The 17811-nt window shown below is 41.6% G+C and overlaps 1 protein-coding gene and 1 long non-coding RNA gene across 4 annotated transcripts in view; one reads left to right on the top strand and one right to left on the bottom strand.

The window, feature by feature from the left end:
• LOC117026362 (aldehyde oxidase 2) overlaps positions 1–17811 on the bottom strand; it is a 72684-nt gene that overhangs the window by 27233 nt on the left and 27640 nt on the right. For all 3 annotated transcript variants that reach the window (XM_033113105.1, XM_033113106.1, XM_033113104.1), the window contains 12 exons: positions 17080–17263; positions 15777–15863; positions 14463–14632; positions 13746–13860; positions 12124–12246; positions 9350–9446; positions 8739–8863; positions 7866–7999; positions 5788–5875; positions 3916–4002; positions 3563–3754; positions 1280–1507 (listed from right to left, as the gene is read on the bottom strand). In XM_033113105.1, coding sequence (XP_032968996.1) covers positions 1280–1507; positions 3563–3754; positions 3916–4002; positions 5788–5875; positions 7866–7999; positions 8739–8863; positions 9350–9446; positions 12124–12246; positions 13746–13860; positions 14463–14632; positions 15777–15863; positions 17080–17263 — 1630 coding nt within the window. The remainder of the gene's footprint in view (positions 1–1279; positions 1508–3562; positions 3755–3915; positions 4003–5787; positions 5876–7865; positions 8000–8738; positions 8864–9349; positions 9447–12123; positions 12247–13745; positions 13861–14462; positions 14633–15776; positions 15864–17079; positions 17264–17811) is intronic.
• LOC117026363 (uncharacterized) overlaps positions 1–17811 on the top strand; it is a 60399-nt gene that overhangs the window by 2988 nt on the left and 39600 nt on the right. The window lies entirely within an intron of this gene.

Genomic DNA, 17811 nt, shown 5'->3' on the forward strand with positions numbered 1-17811 from the left:
CTGAATCCTCATCAATCCTAAGGGAGAGCATTATCATTCTCATTCATAATTGAGGAAGCTGAGGCTCAGAGAGGTTAAATAACTTGCTTAATATCACACAGCTAGCAAGTGGCAGGGCCAAGAATTTCTCAGGCCTGACTCCAGTTGATTAGGGATTTGGGACAACTGCTTTATTCCCTAAGAAAGATTTCCTTTGACAGGGCAGCTTCTGTGGTGTGTGTGTGTGTGTGTGTGTGTGTGTGTGTGTGTGTGTGTGTGTCTATTGACTGCCAGTAGTTGGGTATAAGTGGAAGAATGCTTTCAATGGTTTATACACAAGGGAGATCTAATGCATTTTTAGATTTAGATTTCAGATTTAGATCTAATGCATGTAAGATTTTTCCAGTTGCTGAGTTTCTGCTTTTGGTGAACAATCATGGGGAGGCAACAACCTTTCCCAGTTTTCTAAACAGTTTTTCTGGATATGATGCATTGGGATTGCTGGGAAGACTCATTTGTACAAATCCTTGTGCCATTTAATGGCGTCATCTCCCTGCCGCCCTTCCTCCTCTCTTCTGGGTAGGGCCTCTGAATGACTTGCCTCTTCCTTTAGCAAATCTAACTGGGAGGATTTGGGGGCCTCCCTACCTCCACTCCCCCATCAGAATTGATGCAGATTCCTGGGAGAGGTGGCTTGAAACAGCCAGCTTGTCAGGGCAAAATGGAATGACTTCTCTGCCTAAGACTTAGGGTGCACTGAGGAGCGTGGTGGGGCACAGACCCATTCGCGCCCAAGCCATGAGACCCTTGAGCTCAGAAAGCACAGCACCACAGGCCTCATGGGCTCCTGCTCCTCCCCACCCTTTTTTTTTAAGGAAGGCGCAGCTCACAATGGCCCTGTGGGAACGGAACCGACAACCTTGGTGTTATTAGCACCGCACTCTAACGAACTTAGGTCACCGGTCACCCCTCCTGTTCCCTTTTTGACTAGGAGATTCGGTGTGTGTGTGTTGGGGTGGACGGTGGGGGAGGGTATCAATGCTCCATCTTGGCTGTTATGCTGTGGCAGGTCTCATGCTTGCTGATGGTGTTTTCTGCTTGCTGATGGTGTTTTCTGCCCTTGAGGTATTTTTTTCCTGCTGTACTGTGAAGAAAGGGCTAGCAGATGGGGGACTGCTCGGGAAAGTTCTGTACATTTCTACCAGGGGCTGGTGGTGGTGGTGCGGGGGAAGGGCTCAGTGCCCTGGGAAATATGACGCTTTCCCAAAGTCAAGGCTATTTACCACATATAGGATCTTACCTGATGATAGCTTGTTGCAGCAAAGCCAACTGTAAACTTCATGGGGATAATAGCAATGCCTTTCTTCTTCCAATAATTCTTCTTATTAAACTCTTCCACTTGCATTCTTCTGCTATGAAAGGAAGTTTTGTCCAGACATTCGTTCCAACATCTTATCAGGGGCTCAGGGCTGAACGCTTGTTTGTAGATGGTTTTATCAACAGTTTTGTACATGTTTTTCTCCCTAATCTGAAATGGGTAGAAAATTGAGTCAGTAGTTATGGGAAGACAGAAACTGACTGCAAAATTGAGATTTGACAAGCCTCCCCATTACAGTACAAATGTTAGTGGGGAGAAGACAGGATCTTTTTCCTTTTTCTTTTAACCACGTGTGTGCTTTTGCAAAAATAATGGAGGTCATTTTTCATCTCTTCTTCAAAACATCAATCAGGGTCTCTCCCTACTGGAAGTGGAGGGTAGTAGTAGTGACCGGTCTCTGGGGAGAAGTAGAATCGAGGAGCCATGGGAGGCAGAGTTGTTCCCCACCCCCACAAGATTCAGAGATGGAGCAGACTTGGCAGATAGCATGTAAAAGCAAGGATTTATTGTCATAACAGAAGATTTGTTCTGCTAGAGAAGAACAGCACTGCAGCTAATGACAAATAGCAGATCTTCTCTAAGCCTTCCAGTTGCCTTTAGAATGTGTGGTCAAATCTTTTTAAAAATGTATTTGAATATGTGTCTTATGTCCTGGAAGCCTGCAACACTTGACAAAGAAGGAGAACCTACTGAGATATGCTTAGGAGTTTTTCATTATGCCCATCTTATTCTAATAACAAATACAATAATTACTATTATCAGTAGCAGCATTGGAATAATACTATCCCATTTATAAAAACAAATATTTTAACAACTGCTACTTCATTTGATTCTTGCAGGAACTCTGTGAGGTATGTCATAATTGTCCTCATTTTATCGATAAGGAAACTGAGCTGCAAAGCATTTGCCTCTCCTTGTTCAAGCTGTTCTCCCTGCCTTGATTACCTTTCCATTAGACAATGCCTATCCTTCTTTAAGGCCTATCTTAAGTGCCATCTTCTCCAGAAAGTTCTTCCTGACTTCCCTCCCTCCAAGCCAATGTGATGTCGTCCTCCTTTGTGCCCATAGACACTTGATGTGACTTCTCTTAGTACAACTACTGCCTTCCTTATGCTATATTTAGGTGTTCCCTTGTGTATAGGAAGTACCCTGACAAGCACAAATCACAAGGAATTTAGGGACAAAGGGGCTCAAAGGACAATACATAGAGAGTCCTTGCTGGAGCAGAGGGTCTGTATTGAGGAAACAGGATAGAAGTGTAAAAAGTCGGCTGGGGTCTGATTGGAATGTATGAGGAGCAGAAAGGTGTTATCAACAACTATCTAAATTGCCAGTGGCTACCTCTTTCTGGCCTATAACTACTGTGCACCTTCTAGGATATTGCACAAAATAATATTTTTGGATGGTATTCTTTTGGCAGTATCTCTCAAAAGTTTTCAAGTGCACCAGCAATTTCACTCTGTAAATTTATCCTGAAGGTATACACAATAGTGCAAAGATATACCCTTGGTACATCTGTACAAAGATGTTTATTGTACCATCATTGTAGTAGCCTAAATGAGTAACAACCTGAATGTGTATCAACAGTGGAGTGGCTAAATAAGTTACGGCACATCCATATTACATAGTGCTGTTCAGTTATGAAAAAGAATGAAGTAAATCATTCTATTGACACAGGAAGATGGCCACGGCCTATTGTCAAGTACAGAAAGTAAGTTGCAGAATAATGTGTTTATTATGGTTCCATTTCAGTAAATAACTGTATTGTGTAAACATACACCAATGTTTATGTAAACATACACCAATGTTTATGTATGTGTGTATGAGCACAGATAGGTGGATACACTTAGAGAAAGGGCCAGAAAAATAAACATGGAACTGTTAACCGTGGTTATCCTCAACCAATAGGGATGAGGGGATTAAAAAAGGGACATTCACTTTTTACTTTAATCACTTCAGTGGGGTTTGAATTTTAAAAAGACTAATTATTTTTGTACAAATTTAAAAAAGAAAGAAAGAAATCTTTGCACAAGGAAGGTGGAAAGTAAGGGGAGGGAGATGAGTTCTTTTAGGTAGTGCTGAATTTATCTTGAATCCTGAGCTGGAGCTAATTTGAGTGGTTCTTGGAGGGTATTTCCCTGGGTAGCTCGTTCTCCACCTTGTCTGATTCTTTAGCAACTTCGGTTGTGACCTTGATTAGCTTACCTTTTCTGGCAGAAGGCCACATTTGGCTGCCACAGCTGTGATGCAGGATTCTGTTATCAGGGTTCCTTGTGGGAAGCCAAATCCACGAAAGGCTGTATTGGATGGTAAATTTGTCATGCATGCACGGCCTCGGAACCTGAGGTTTTGGATTTTATATGCATTTTCCAGCCTTAGTACAAGAAATTCTATAACCTAAAGTAAAAAGAGATATTCACATATATTGGACAACACCTTTTTTGCTTTTCTCTAAAAGTCAAGTACAGAGTTGAGCAGCTTGTGGAACTTGGTAAGTTCTTAAGGAAACATTCTACATTCTATTCATGATCAAGGACACCGGTTTCTGATGCACATACCTGCTCTGATTCGTCCAGTGTGCACCCTCCGTTAATGAAGCACTCAATGTCTAGAGCTTTGATTCGCCCGTTGTTCATGAATCCCACCTGTCATCAAATGATGGACGTTTTATGATATGTGTAAAATTTACATGCCAAGTTGGAACCACAGCCCATCTCCACTACTGGGGGGACGGAATAAAGACAGACTCTGCTCTCGTTTGCTTGGGAGTGTCCCACACCTGGCTAGTCCCTTATTTTACAGTGCTTGGTTGACAAAGATCTCCTCTGACCTGAATGTTGCTGAGCCTTTTCCTTTCAACATGTAATTTTCTGGCTTCGCAGTCAGTATGGAATTCTAAAGTCCTTGATTATCTTCTGACATATAATTACGTCCCTCTTTTCCCCTTATTCTTGGAAGACTCCCCGTCACTTTTTACTGGTCTTACTTCTAATTTAGTTTGTGGTAAAGCTCTGGCATTCCAAAGTGCATTGGAATACATCACAGTGCGTCCTTACACGAAAGCCAAGGAGCGGAATGGCCCTGGGGGGGACGGTTCTCATGAGACTGCGCTGGTGAAGCGCTTTATACTTGGTTATGGATTTAACAAATGTGAACTAGTGCTGCTCTTCTTATTGGGACTCACGGAAGGCACCTTATATTTTTCTGAAGTTGCCACATGCCTTCCACCCACCTAGACCAGTTTGTCTGTATAGCCCAGACTGAAAAGAAAAATTTCCACTCCCTGTTGTAGTTCTACCAAAAAAGGATTGGCTCTGGTCCTTTGCCTTTCTGAAAACGGGGATAAATACAACTGATGTAACCGTACAACTATATGGTTATCATCATCTACTCCAAAGGAAAGGTTGGATAATAAATCAGAGCAGTTAGGACATGTAGGAAAATCCACAAATTCAGAATTTATGGTAATTTTGACAAATGCTAGGCTGAAGTTTACCTTTGACTTTTCATGAAAAAAGGATTGCTAAGCAAAGGTAGCAGAGAGAATTCTTAAACTGTTTAAAATAACTTTTTCAAGAATTTTGGAAGAACCTATTCACACAGAAACATCTATTATGCTATTTTGGTTCTAATCTAATATGCTAAATGTTTCTGAATAACCAAGCAAAACTTTGTTAGCTATGTTTGAATAAGGATCTACACATACATATATATACACACATATTATTATATTGGAAGTAAAATTATGTTTCTTTGAAAATAAAATTTGGATTTTTCCAAGAAGTCTGATTACTTTCCCTCTTTTTAATTATATTTTATATTACTATAATTACCAAAATATTTACACTCTAGAATCTTCTTAATAAGTGTGAATCTAAAATAGTCTCATAACTATAATATAAATAAAGCCTGATTTGTAATCTAGGTCAAAACCAAAGAATGCAACAACCACCATAACACCAATTGCCACAGTCCCAGAGTGTTCCTCTACATTGCTCTTGGTACTAGGAGATAATAATACTGTGAGTACAAATTTCTGTGCATTCGAAGGCAAATAAAAAGTTTAATGCCACCTAGGGTTCATTCCTCTCTAATTAAAAAAAAATACTAATGCCAATGGAAGATATAAAATTTTGCTGTAGTATGGAAAGCTGTGGCTTTAGTAACACAGGGAACATATCAATTTAGTAATACAAGGCAATGACAAAAGCAGATAGAAAATCTAGCTATATGTATGCTATAAGCAAGTCCAAAATAAATCATATATGATAGGAAAATATTACATTAGAACTATCCCAACAACTCAGTCACAAATTTTAAAAGTAGTATTATTGTTTGATTTTAGAATTTAGCAAAATCAAAATAATAGAAAAGACTAAAACCATTCAAATAAAATAAGGTATTTTAATAATTTCATCTTTAATACTCACTTTATATTTTCCAAATAGTGGGTGTCTTCCCCCAGTTATTAACATATCATCTTCACGATCAAGAACAAGACGAATGGGATGACCAGTTCTAAAAAAAAACAAATCTTACATTATCCACCCAACACACTCATCCATCCATCCTCCCATCCATCCATCTACTCATGTAGCATCCATTCACCTGTTTATCCATGTCCTCATTTAACTATCTAACCAACCATCTGTCTGTCTACCTTTCTACCCCTCTAACCCCCATCCATTTCCCCAGCCATTTATCCAACTATTCATTAACCATCATTGCTTATATATTCATTGAGTGCATACAATGCTAGGCATTGATCTGAATTAATGTATGACAAAATTGCTAAATTACTGTTGTCTCTGTGGTCTATAATTCAGTAGTTGGAGATCTAGCTAAAGTGGTTAATGTCACATGCCAGTTAACTTGTGTTGTTATGGCTTCAAATTTGACCCTCACCCAGATCTAGTCATTTTGCATATCCCACCACCAGTTACAAAGGAAAAAGAATGTGAACAGATAAATGCAAACTTAAGAACAAAACTGCAAAAACAAGGCCAACACTTGTCTTAGGACATCTAGGTTAGCATCTTCATTTTCACCCATGATTGCTACTATGTTGGCCAAGTTGGGCCCTTAGATAGCTAGGAGCTGCAGCTTTTCTATCTCTAGGGCACATGTTCCCAGACTTTGGAGTGCAGAAGAATCATCTGGAATGCTGGTGAAAAATGCAGATTCCTGAGCCTCAACACTAAGTCCCTGATTTGACAGGTTGAGGAGGGGCCCTAGAATTTACATTTTTCTCAGCGATTCTGATGCAGGTGTCTTCAGATACACATTGAAAACCACAATTCCAGCACAGGGTTTCCTGGTCTTCTTTAATGGTGGGGACCACCTGGAGCATCAGTTAAATGTACAGTTTCTGGGTTCATGCCCTGGTGATTTTCATTCTATGGGTCTGGTATGTGAAAGCAGGACTATCGATGAACCCAGAAAACTTGTTCTCAGCAGTTTGGGAACACTGCTCTGGGGACCACTTATTGCGTGGCAGGTGTGTGAGATGGCAGGCTGTAGGTTAAGACACGGATTCCCACACTTGGCTGTACAATGGAACCATTGGGGAAGTTTTAAAGTATGCTGATGGTTGGGTCAGTATGGGGCAGTCTAGGCCGTGGGCTGTAAATCCTCCCCAGGAGATTCTAATGTGCAGTCATGTTTGAGAAGTCTTAAAGCCACAGAGCCTGATGGGAATATGAACTGATTTTTTCTTGCTGGGTGTCTGGTGGGTGTGAATAGAGAAAGGTTCATTATGGAAAGAATTGGAGATAGGATTCAGATCCTGTCTTTACCTACCTATCATTGTGGAAGGAGACACATATCTAAGTGCCTTGGGACCTAGCTCTGAACTACACAAAATTTGTAAAAGGAAGCAGGACCTTAGAACTTTGCAGGCTGATGGGGGTTCTGAAAAAGTACCAAAGAAATAGCCATAGAAAATGAAGAAGGAACAGAAAAGCCAGGACCATGCCAGCATGAACAGCCAAGGAGTGAACCTCTGGGTTGAGGTTAGCCGGAAAGCTCTCTTTGAGGACATCATTGAGCACACATTGCAGAACCAGCCCTTCCCAGGGGCAGGGAGGCAGGGGGTAGGAAGGAAAAGTGGGGGAGCAGACAGTAGGTGACAGTAGGAAGGAAAAGCGGGGGAGCAGTCTCCCCCATGACACTCCATTGCGCAGGTAACTTGCCGCACCCCTAAATGGGTCACCTTTCCTAAAGCTCAGGGACAGAACAGCCTCAGCTCTGGAGGTGTTCAACAAATAACACCACTTTTCTTTTTTATAGCAAATTAGCCTGTTCAAAGTCCTATCTATATGTGACTTTTCTAATAACTCTAAGAGTGTGGGTATTATATTTACAATTATAAAGAAAAAGAGACAGGAGGCTGAGTTGCCCAAAGGCACACAGATGGTTATGACAGCAGTCCAAGTGACTCTCAGACTGTGACGGATTTGCCCTCAGTTCTGTACATTTTACATCCTCGTGCATCCCCAAGCACACTTACTTGATAGCGCCTACCGCTGCAATAGCCCCGAGTACAGCAGGTCTTCCTACCTTCCCGCCAAAACCTCCACCCACTCGTTTTACATGACAGGTGATCCTGTTGATGGGGATGTTTAAAGTAGAAGACACTGTTTTCTGTAAAAGTTAGATATTGGGAAAGTTTTACAGAGTGAAACAGCAAAGAAGACTTTTGTTTCCTAAAGTACAACATCACAGCAAAATTCATCCACATCTACTGCCAGTGAAAAGAAGACCAAGATAGTCTGAAATGTGTCTTGCGTGAATTCATAAATGTGTGAATTCATAAGCATGGGTCATTGTCACAGAACGGCCTTTCCAGCAGAAAAATGGTATTTTGCCAGAAGGGAAACTGTCAACATCCTGGAGTCCTGTCAGAAGCTGGAATCCCAGCCAAATGCCTAGACCTAATGTCCCAACAAGGTGAAAAACAGCAAACTCGTGACAACCTACTAAAGAAGATATATTTGCAGCTGAAACCTGGAGCACTTCATGACTGGGGAGGTGAGCATGTGCTCTAAAGTGACATGTTTACTCCAAAGGTTATCTGTAACGATAATCTCAGAGAAAAATCAAGTACAGAAACAACTTAGTGTTGTCATCCAATCACAGAGTTCGTTTAAGCATGGTGCAAATGAATGTAGTCTCGAAATCTCAAGTGACTGTGGCTGTTCTTTTATTTACTTGACAAGACCAGAAAAAAATAAATGGGTTCTGGAGTTTTAGCTCTTTATTGATGTCCAATACTTGGATTCTAAGTTTCTGCAGGTAAATGACTGCCCACTGTAAGGCTGTGGTGCTTGACGGCCATGATGGACTTAGGAAGTTGCTGAGTTGGGGCAATTCTGGACCTCACCTGCACGTGGGCTGGATCCTGCGTTGACACATAAATGTCCAGTTCTTTGTCCTCTGTCTTTGGAATAACAAGCACTGTTTGTGTTTCCATGTAAAAGTGTTCCTGTCCTCCAACATGGACTTCTCCTGTTAAGTGCAAGCACAGGGAAGTTCTAGAAGGTGTGTGCTGGTTGGAAACCGCCATTTGGGGAAATTCAAAAGCAAGTTAAGATGTAGACTGGCCAGTCTGGATTTGTCCTGACCAAGGGACAGATGGATGTGGCATTTGTCCTATAGCAACTGAGGGCAGTCTGTTTCAGAGACTGCAGTTCTGGATAACTGTAAGTGTTTCAACTTACACTTTCAACTGACAGTTGAAAGTTCTGTTCCTCACTCTGCCCTTGACTTATCAAAATTGTAGGAGTTTTTCTTCTATTTATTCAGTTGCCCCCTACCTCCAACCCCCAAAGTCTCTCTCTCCCTGTCATCTTTAGAAAGAAAAGCTAAAAGAGAAATTTTGCAAAATACCAAGACTTTAGAGGATGGATTTTCTGAGAGGAAATCATATGCTCACAATACCTGTTTCAGAATAGAATCCTGCAAATATTCTATCAAATATCCTGAGTCTCTTACCTTCAACAACTTGATCGACTTTTTCAAATGCCTCCTCAATGTTTCCTTGTTCCAGTTTTTTTTCAGGGCATAAGAATGAGTTGTGTTTTATGGCATCCTGAATGACAGCAAAACAACCCCACGAAAGTCAATTCTTTTTATTTTTTCTTCTACCAACAGTTTTTTTTCAATCAAAGCCTGCAAACTCCTGAAAATCTACTAGGACACATGAAAGGAGTCATGCAAGCATGGGAATACTAGAGTAGTGGACTCACTGCAGAGACGGGATGTCAGAGAGAATTTCTTCTAGATTTCAGAGGAAACCAATAAGGATTAGAGAAATGCTAAGGATTGAGATCTGGAGACACTAGGATGGTCCAGGTAATAACTACTCATTTCTCGTTTTCAATGTGCTTCTCCAGGGAACAGGTGATAAGTCCAAATGCAGTATGGGTGAGGCTCTGGGCCCTCCATTTATACCCTCTCCTTGAAGAAAAATACTTAGGTAGTTCACATACGAGAACCTCTAAGGCAGGGATCTGAAAGAACTGAGGCTCTATTGAAGAAGAAGACTCAAGTCCTAATATATCTCTGGGCAAGAAAGCCCGATAGAAACTGTAGGAAGTTTGTTCATTTCTTTGACTATTTGGCATATCCCACATGGGCTTTCTAGCTCTTTGTTCTATGTTTTCTTTCTGATATTAACGTGAACTGACTCACACAGGAGGACTGGGAGCCATCTCATTCTATCTCATTCTGAGGTGTGGTAGATCGACCTACTGACAGGCTACCCTTGCTTTCCTTCAGACTCAAGCTGGTTTCCCATACTTGAGAAGAGCACCTGTCTTCTGCATTCTTACTCTCCAATAGCTTTAAAGGCATCGCCTTTCTTGCTAATGATGATAATGAGAGTAGCTAATATTTGAGTGCTTGCTTTGTGTCAAGCACTGTACAACATACAGTGTATTTACATGCATTTTCTCATAAATTCTATTATGATCTCCATTTTCCAGATGAAGAAACTGGGCTTAGAGAAGTTATAACTTTCTCAAAGTCATGCTTTCAAGCTCAGGCTTAGTTTTCAGAAACATTTTACCTAACAACGAATACTTGATTTCTCAAAGCAGCAGAAAAGGAACAATACAGTAACAATTTTCATTTTCTGCTATACCAAGCTCTCAATAAGTCACCCTAGGACATGTGGACGTAGGTTTATTGCCATGCTGCAATATGTCATAAAATAATATAATGTTATTATAATATATGCCATATTTATTGAGCACTAACTACGCCAGGCACTATTCTAAGTGCTTTACTCATTTAATCTTAGGGCAACCTGATGAGGTAGGTATTATTATATATTATTATATAAAACCCCTGCTTTACAGATGAGGAAACAATGGCACAGAGAAGTCAAGTAATTTGTCTAAGGTCACACAGTTAATAATTAGTTTGACTAGGATTCAAACCTGGAAGTTTAGTTCTAGAACCTATACTTTTAATCACTATTTTACACTGCCTCTTACATATGCATAGTCATATAAATGAATGAATGCATGGATTTATAAGTATTGGTATATATGACTATTTTGTTACCTACTTTTGTTCATAAAAGAATTTTTTTGCTGACTCTGGACAGTCCAATTCTGTGGGAATTCTAGATCTCTAACCATTCTGAGACCCAGGATATTTCATGGGGTGTGTCCTCTGGGTGTGACATTTTCCCCTTGAGGAAATGGGATTAGAGTTGAAATTTTCAAAACCCGTATTAGGATCTTAGTACAACCCTAGGAAGGGGAGGAGCCAAGAAAGGTGGCACAATGGGAATTAGAATTAGAGTTGATTTGACCTTTTAAACATTTTGAATATTGAGCAAGTTATACCTTTTAGGCACATTTTTAAAATGTTTAAATGGCTCACTAGGGCCTTTGAAAAACTTTTATTTTCTGTCACAAGTACACAAGTAAGTAAGCTTTCCCAAATTCAGTTACTCTGAACTTGTCCTTCATTGAATTAGAACCTGTAAACCCCAGTCCACATTGGATTTTTCTATTCTAACTTCATTATTTTTGCTGAAAATAGCATTTGCATTCCATTGTCTAGATCCAGAAATGAGAGTGAAATTTGTGTGAATTCCATCATGAAAGTCCCACTGATTTTGAGCTCCACCTTGAAAACATGATTGTTCCCAATATCCAGTCATATCATTTCCCTTAAGTCACAGAGTCCCTGATTGTTAGTGTATACCTGGCCACCTAGAAAATCTGTTTCCCAGCTTCCTGTAAATATGGCATGTGACTAGGTTCTTACCAATAAGATGTAGGAAGGTGTGTGCAACTTCTTGGAGTGCCCTTAAAGGGAGGGCTATGCCCTTCTTCCTCACCTCACTGTCTCTACTGTGTGGAATGTGGACTTAATGGCCAGAGCTTTAGTAGCCATTGTGGGCCAAAGTGTGACCTGGAGAATGGGAACCATGCATGATGAGAAATTCGATATAAGTAATCCAGATCCCTGACGGATAGAACCCCATATAAGCTCTGGAGTGACCATATCTAGACCTTTAGAATGTAAGAGAGAAAGAAATTTATATCATTATTTTTTTTCCTGTTTCTTGGAGCCAAAGCTAATTTCAGTTCATAAAAATAATATCTTCCAGAGAAAGCTGATTTTTTCAGAGCAAGCCAGTGACAAGAAAAATGTTCGAGCCCTGAATTAGTCTTGCATTAAGATATTTACATTACAAAAGTACTTTAAATTCTACAACTTTAAAGGAAAGACTGGGTAGCTCTGCTTACCTCGATGGTGAAGATTACAGGCTCCAGATCTTCATAGGTGATTTTTATCATTTTAATCGCTCGCTTCGCCTGTACGTCTGTCTCTGCAACCACAGCACAGATGATCTGGCCCACGCAGAGTACCTGCAGAGAGTGCATGCATGAAGCAGGTAGAAAATTCTGGATAGGACTGGACTTAGCTCAACCTTAAGTGGCTGGTGTCTTACTAGTGGCTGAGCCATAATAACCACATTGGAGTCACTCAACTGCATGTGCTTGGCTAAAAATCGTTTTTCTAAATTTTAATTTAATAATTTAAATAACACAGGAAGTTTTATTGGTCATTTTACTCCAGTGAATGTGAATCCTAGAGTGGATGTGAGATTGGCTGTGACCTGAAACTACTATGTCCTATGTCAAGCTTGGTTTACATATGTCATCTTCATGGTGTCATTTTAAAGTTTAAAGATAAAAAAAATATTTTTTGTAAAACTTGTTCTAACTCTCAATTCATGTGTTGAGCCCTAACCCCCAAGGCAACTATATTTTGAGATAGGGCCTTGAAAGAGGTGATTAAGGTTAAGTGAGGTTGTAAGGATGGAGCTCTAATCCAATCAGACTGATGTCCTTGTAAGAAAAAGAAGAGACACTAGGGAGGCTCACACACAGAGAAAAGGCCATGTGAGGACACAGGAAGAAGATGTCTGTCTGCAAGCCAGGAAGAGAGACTTTAGGAGAAACCAAACCTGTCAATACCTTGGTCTTGGACTTTCTAGCCTCCAGAACTATGAAAAAATAAATGTCTGTTTTTATAAGCCACTCAGTCTGTGGCATTTTGTTATATTAGCCTGAGCAGATAATATAGCTCCTAAATGACAACCAACCTCTTTATCTGGAATTCAACCAAAAGAACAGTGATTCATTCCACAGCTGGAGGAGAAACACTCCATTTGGGACTCATTGAAATGTAACAACAATAGCTAATGCTCACGTGCCAAGCACTGTTGTAAGTACTTCACATGTATTCACTCATTTAAATCTCACAACAACACAGCGAGGTAGGGGCTATGATTATTTCCGTTTTAAATGTGCTGACACCCAAGGACACACAGCTAGTGAGTGGCAGGGCTGGAACATGAACTAAGGTAGCCTCGCTCCAAAAGCAATTGCTCAGTGAATGGTTGTAGAATTGAATTAAAAGATGGCAAGAGCAACTTTATTAAAAATGGACTATGTGAGGTAGGTGGGAGGTGGGGGTGTCGGTGGATAGGGAGGGAGTCTGGTGTAAATATTATAACAGGGAATGGGGTTTTTTTGTATTCTCATCTCTAGATCTTTCTGGGATATTCTTTTTTGATACAGGTCAGTTCTGGCATTTATTCTTCAGATAAATTGATTCAAGAGCACACAGTGGGAAAACTAGGATTTGTTGTTTTTCTGGAATAAGTTTCTTTTTTATTGTGCTATTTCCTGACTCCAGAAGAGTAGGTCTGTCTGAATAAAGACATTAGGTAGAAAGAAGCTAGAAGAACTGGTACTTCTACCCCTGGTGGCAGAGAGGGCTGGGAGGCAATCGGAAGCTGGCTGGAGGTGGTACCTGGTGATTATCTGCACAAAGTCACCTGGGAAGGCATATTCCATACCTCATCTACAGGCAACAATTTGTCATCTTCAGCACCATTGGTGCCTGGAATGTCTTTAGCTGTTATCACATCAAGCACCCCGGGTAGTTCAAGGGCCTCAGACAAATCAATTGATCTGAAAAAAAGGAAATATTTAAGTAGAAATCAGCAAGCTTTGAGGGCCCCAAATCTGAGGGAGGGATAGAATATGGTTAAAAATCAAAATATGTAACAACTGGTTAAGCCCTGACCAATCAGAGCTGGCATGCCATAGGTAGGGTCCAGGAGGCCCCCTGCTGGGCCAGGAGGGTAACACTTAGCTGCTGGGAGGGGAGCTGAAGGAGGGACCAGAGTGGCAGTGGCAAGGGATGTCCTTAGGAAGCTTAGGACAGTGGCCATTTACCATTCAGTAAGGAAGTATTTCAGTATCACCAGCTGAATATCAGCTCTACTCAGAGTTATTCCTTTGAGCCCTGCCTCAGGCTACAGCAGGGAGTTGAGGTGCTGTGAGGTTAGAATGGAACCAAGGGGCCTATAACTATGATTTGTGTTCTTTCTTTCATGATGGTCATTTCCGGATACTCTCCCTTCCTCCTCCTGGGGCTGGTGGATTTTTCTTTATTCTTTCCACGTTAGGTTCTTTGGGTTTAGGACATTGCAGGAGAATAGGCACATTCCTCCAAGGGAATCCCCACATGTGCTCTTAAAAGTCTTTTTGAAAACTTTTCTTTTACTTACATGATTTTTGCATGGGCTCTGGTACTGGTCACCAATGCCATGAAAAGTTCTTTATCCACCCTGGGGATGTCATCACAAAACATGGCTTCACCTGTGGCATGTTTAAGACCTGATACGTGCATGATGGGACGTCCAACTGAATCTTGGAGGGGTTGGTGAGAATCTACACTCTGTAGGGGAATACAAGAGTTAACCTGGAAAATTTAATCTTCAGAAGTGGCCTGGCCAATTACCAACACTGCTGATTAAGGATTGAGAAATGAGACAGTCATCCTCGGGCAACAAATACTGGAGTGGGTCAGATGATGAGTGTTGCAACTTAATGATGTAACTAGACTGGGACATAGTCATTTGAGTTATGTGGCAATACCATAGACACGGCCAAGTTTTTGGCAAAATTTTGAAGTAGGTAAAGGGATACCCTGGCTTCTCCTTTTGGCATCTTCTTTTCCTAAGTGGTGCTCTTGTACCCCTTTCTTCTGGAATTCAGAGGGTCTCCCTGTCCTGCTTTTGTACCTTTCCAGTAATCACCTGTTTACATTAAAGTGATTATGATGATGAGGGCTACAGTGATATAATTCCCGAGAGTGGGGGACCAAAATCTATGTTGATAGCCTGCTTATTGAGTAGGATCTCTGGTGGGGGAGGAAGTAGCAAATGGCAATGGAGTCCATTCAGATCCAGACTAAGGAGACTTGGCTGCCCTTTTAAGGGCATAAAGACATCACTGGGAGTATAAGGAAATGGAGAAAATGTTTACTCTGGAACTCTTCTCAAGGAAGATCTGTGTGTCGTGTGTGTGTGTGTGTGTGTGTGTGTGTGTGTATGGAGATGGGGTGGTAGGAGAGGTTGTGCTCTAGCCATAAGAATAGATACTTTCTAAGTTGTATTTCAAGAAGGGTGAGTTCAGTTGTTTGTAGGGCTCTTGTTTTCCTGACTGGAGGTTAAACATTTGTCATCAGGGATGGAGGCTGAACTTTGCTACTCTCCTGCTCTGTCCTTCCCCCACAGCGGGCTCAGCTGCTCTTCAAACAAATGCCCAAAGAGCACCAGTTTGCTAGTTTGAAGAGACTATCAATTTTTAGTCAGTCTGTCAAACCACTCTAGGTTGGTTCAGGTTTGAGTATATCTAGCGGTAGCTCAGGCCTGATCGTAGAGCCAGCATCTCCCTGACGTACCCTAAACAAAGGGCCAACATGCTAGCGAAAGCTGCAGAGTCAGATCTAAAAATCTCAGCTCTGAAGTGCTTTCTTGTTCACACAGCTATCGCTTATCTCTTAGTTTCTAAGTTTCCGTTAAATTAAACTTACTGACCTGGTACCTTTGGACTCCCTGGGGTACTGTGACCGGGAAATCTTCTAGAGCACTTAGGTCTGAAATTTCAGGATAATGAAGGCAGTCCTGAGAGAGGATTCAAAACAATAAAGGTAAACTGATTAGTCTGTGATTAAGCTGGGCTTTGATTTATGTGAAAACGACTTGGCTAACGTATCCACGAAACTGCAAGGCCCGGGTAGACTGGATAACCAGAATCCACATCACCTCCCAGGATTCCATTTTTTTAAAGAAAGTTTATTGCCCTCCTTCCCTTTGTACATAATGACGAACTGGACTGACTGGTTTGAATCTGATCCTCAGTCACCTGGAGAAGGGAGAGGCCTATTACTGAGCTGGCTGGCAGACAGGTGGAGAAGCAAGAAAACTTGGGGCTGGATAAGCCATCTCAGAATGAGCTGGAGTTCACTGTACACAAAAGAGTCCAAATCCTGATTATTTTTCTCATCCACCCAGCTTTTCTGGGAGGGCAGTAAAATTGGGAAGGCTCTCTGTGTGTCACTGAAACACATCAAGTATCTTGATTCAGAAATTAAGTAGCAGCAAGGATTATCCTGGTGAATGTGGTTGGTGAGGGTCTTCATCTGAGTAAATGAAAATCAGGCACTTTAGTAGCCCTGGACTTTGGGGTGGGGTGTGGGAAGCAAGGGGTACAAGGTAAGGCCAGAGTTATAATCATGGTCAGGAAAGGGGAGAGGGAGAAAAAGAGAGAGGGAGAGAGAGATTTGTTTTACTCAACTTACTTCAGAGTTTATACTCAGGAAATCCTGAAAGAAGCTACTTATATATTAGCATACAAATAAGTTTTAGTATTTTTGAAAAATAAAATTTTATTTTACATTTTATATTGAAATTGAAATTTGGCTGCCTGAGGGCAAGAGGGCCAGAGGGTACTTTTTGGGGTGATGGAAGTGCTCTGTATTTTGTTTGTGGTGGTAGCTACATGGGTTTACACATTTGTCAAAACTCACTGAATTTAAGTAAGGTGCATTTGCTTATATGCAAATGTACTTCAATAAAGTTGATTTTAAAAGGAAAAAAATTGCACATCAGAGGCAGGGCATGCAGTAGACATCTGTGAACTGAAGACAGTCTGGCATCCTAAGCCGCATGAATCCTGGAAGGAGGGATCCTGGAAGGAAGGATGGCTGGGAACTGACAAGGCCTGACCCAGAACAGGTGACAGATAATGGCACAGGTCGCCCACACAGACAGTTTGCAAAAGTAGTGGGAAAGCTGGGAGCTATGGCTGCAATGATCACGTACAAGCCAGAGCACTTACAGGCACAGAGAACAGCTTCACTAGCTTCTTCAGTTCCTGCAGAACTTCTAGGTAGAATTTGAAGAGGAAGCTGACCACCAGAGTCCTCTTGAATTCCACGCTCCCCCCTGGCGCTGAGCCTGGGATGGAGACTTCATCCAGAAGCAGCCTGCAAGCCTCATCTAGCATCAGTTCATTCCAGCGCCTGGTAGGGTTGGAGGCAGGAAGGAACCAGTTAAAGGCAGTCTGAATCATGTGGCACGTGCCAGGTATTGGATGGTGATCGTTTAGAGACCCCAGAGTCCTTTTTTATGAGTTGGAAGGGAACTTAGAAATTACGTAAGCAAGCCCTTCAGGAAAACTGAGGCCTGGGAGGCTGCACCAAGTGGCTGAGGGTGATGGCAGGGTGAGGGTGGGACCCGTTTCATGGCAATATGAACCAAGCATGTTCAAGAGCCAGAATGTGTTGGGACCTGGCATTAAATACATAGAACACTAGGATCAATTCCAGTATGAACAGGACAAGGCTCAGACTTAGCTACTGATTTTCATGAGGAAGCAATAGAGTGCCCTTGAGAGACAGGACTGGCAGGTGCCGCCTGGCTGCTGCCCGCTGTGGATTGCTGGGTGTTGGTGCACAAGAGAACTGAGGCTGGCTGCAGTCCTGGGCCGTTTCTGTTGTCTCCTTGACCCAAAGAGTGCCACCTAATTAATCACCGTCAAATAAGGTTTCATTCATTTAGCTAAACTACA

Source organism: Rhinolophus ferrumequinum, chromosome 8, assembly GCF_004115265.2.
Source record: "Rhinolophus ferrumequinum isolate MPI-CBG mRhiFer1 chromosome 8, mRhiFer1_v1.p, whole genome shotgun sequence".
NCBI lineage: Eukaryota > Metazoa > Chordata > Mammalia > Chiroptera > Rhinolophidae > Rhinolophus > Rhinolophus ferrumequinum.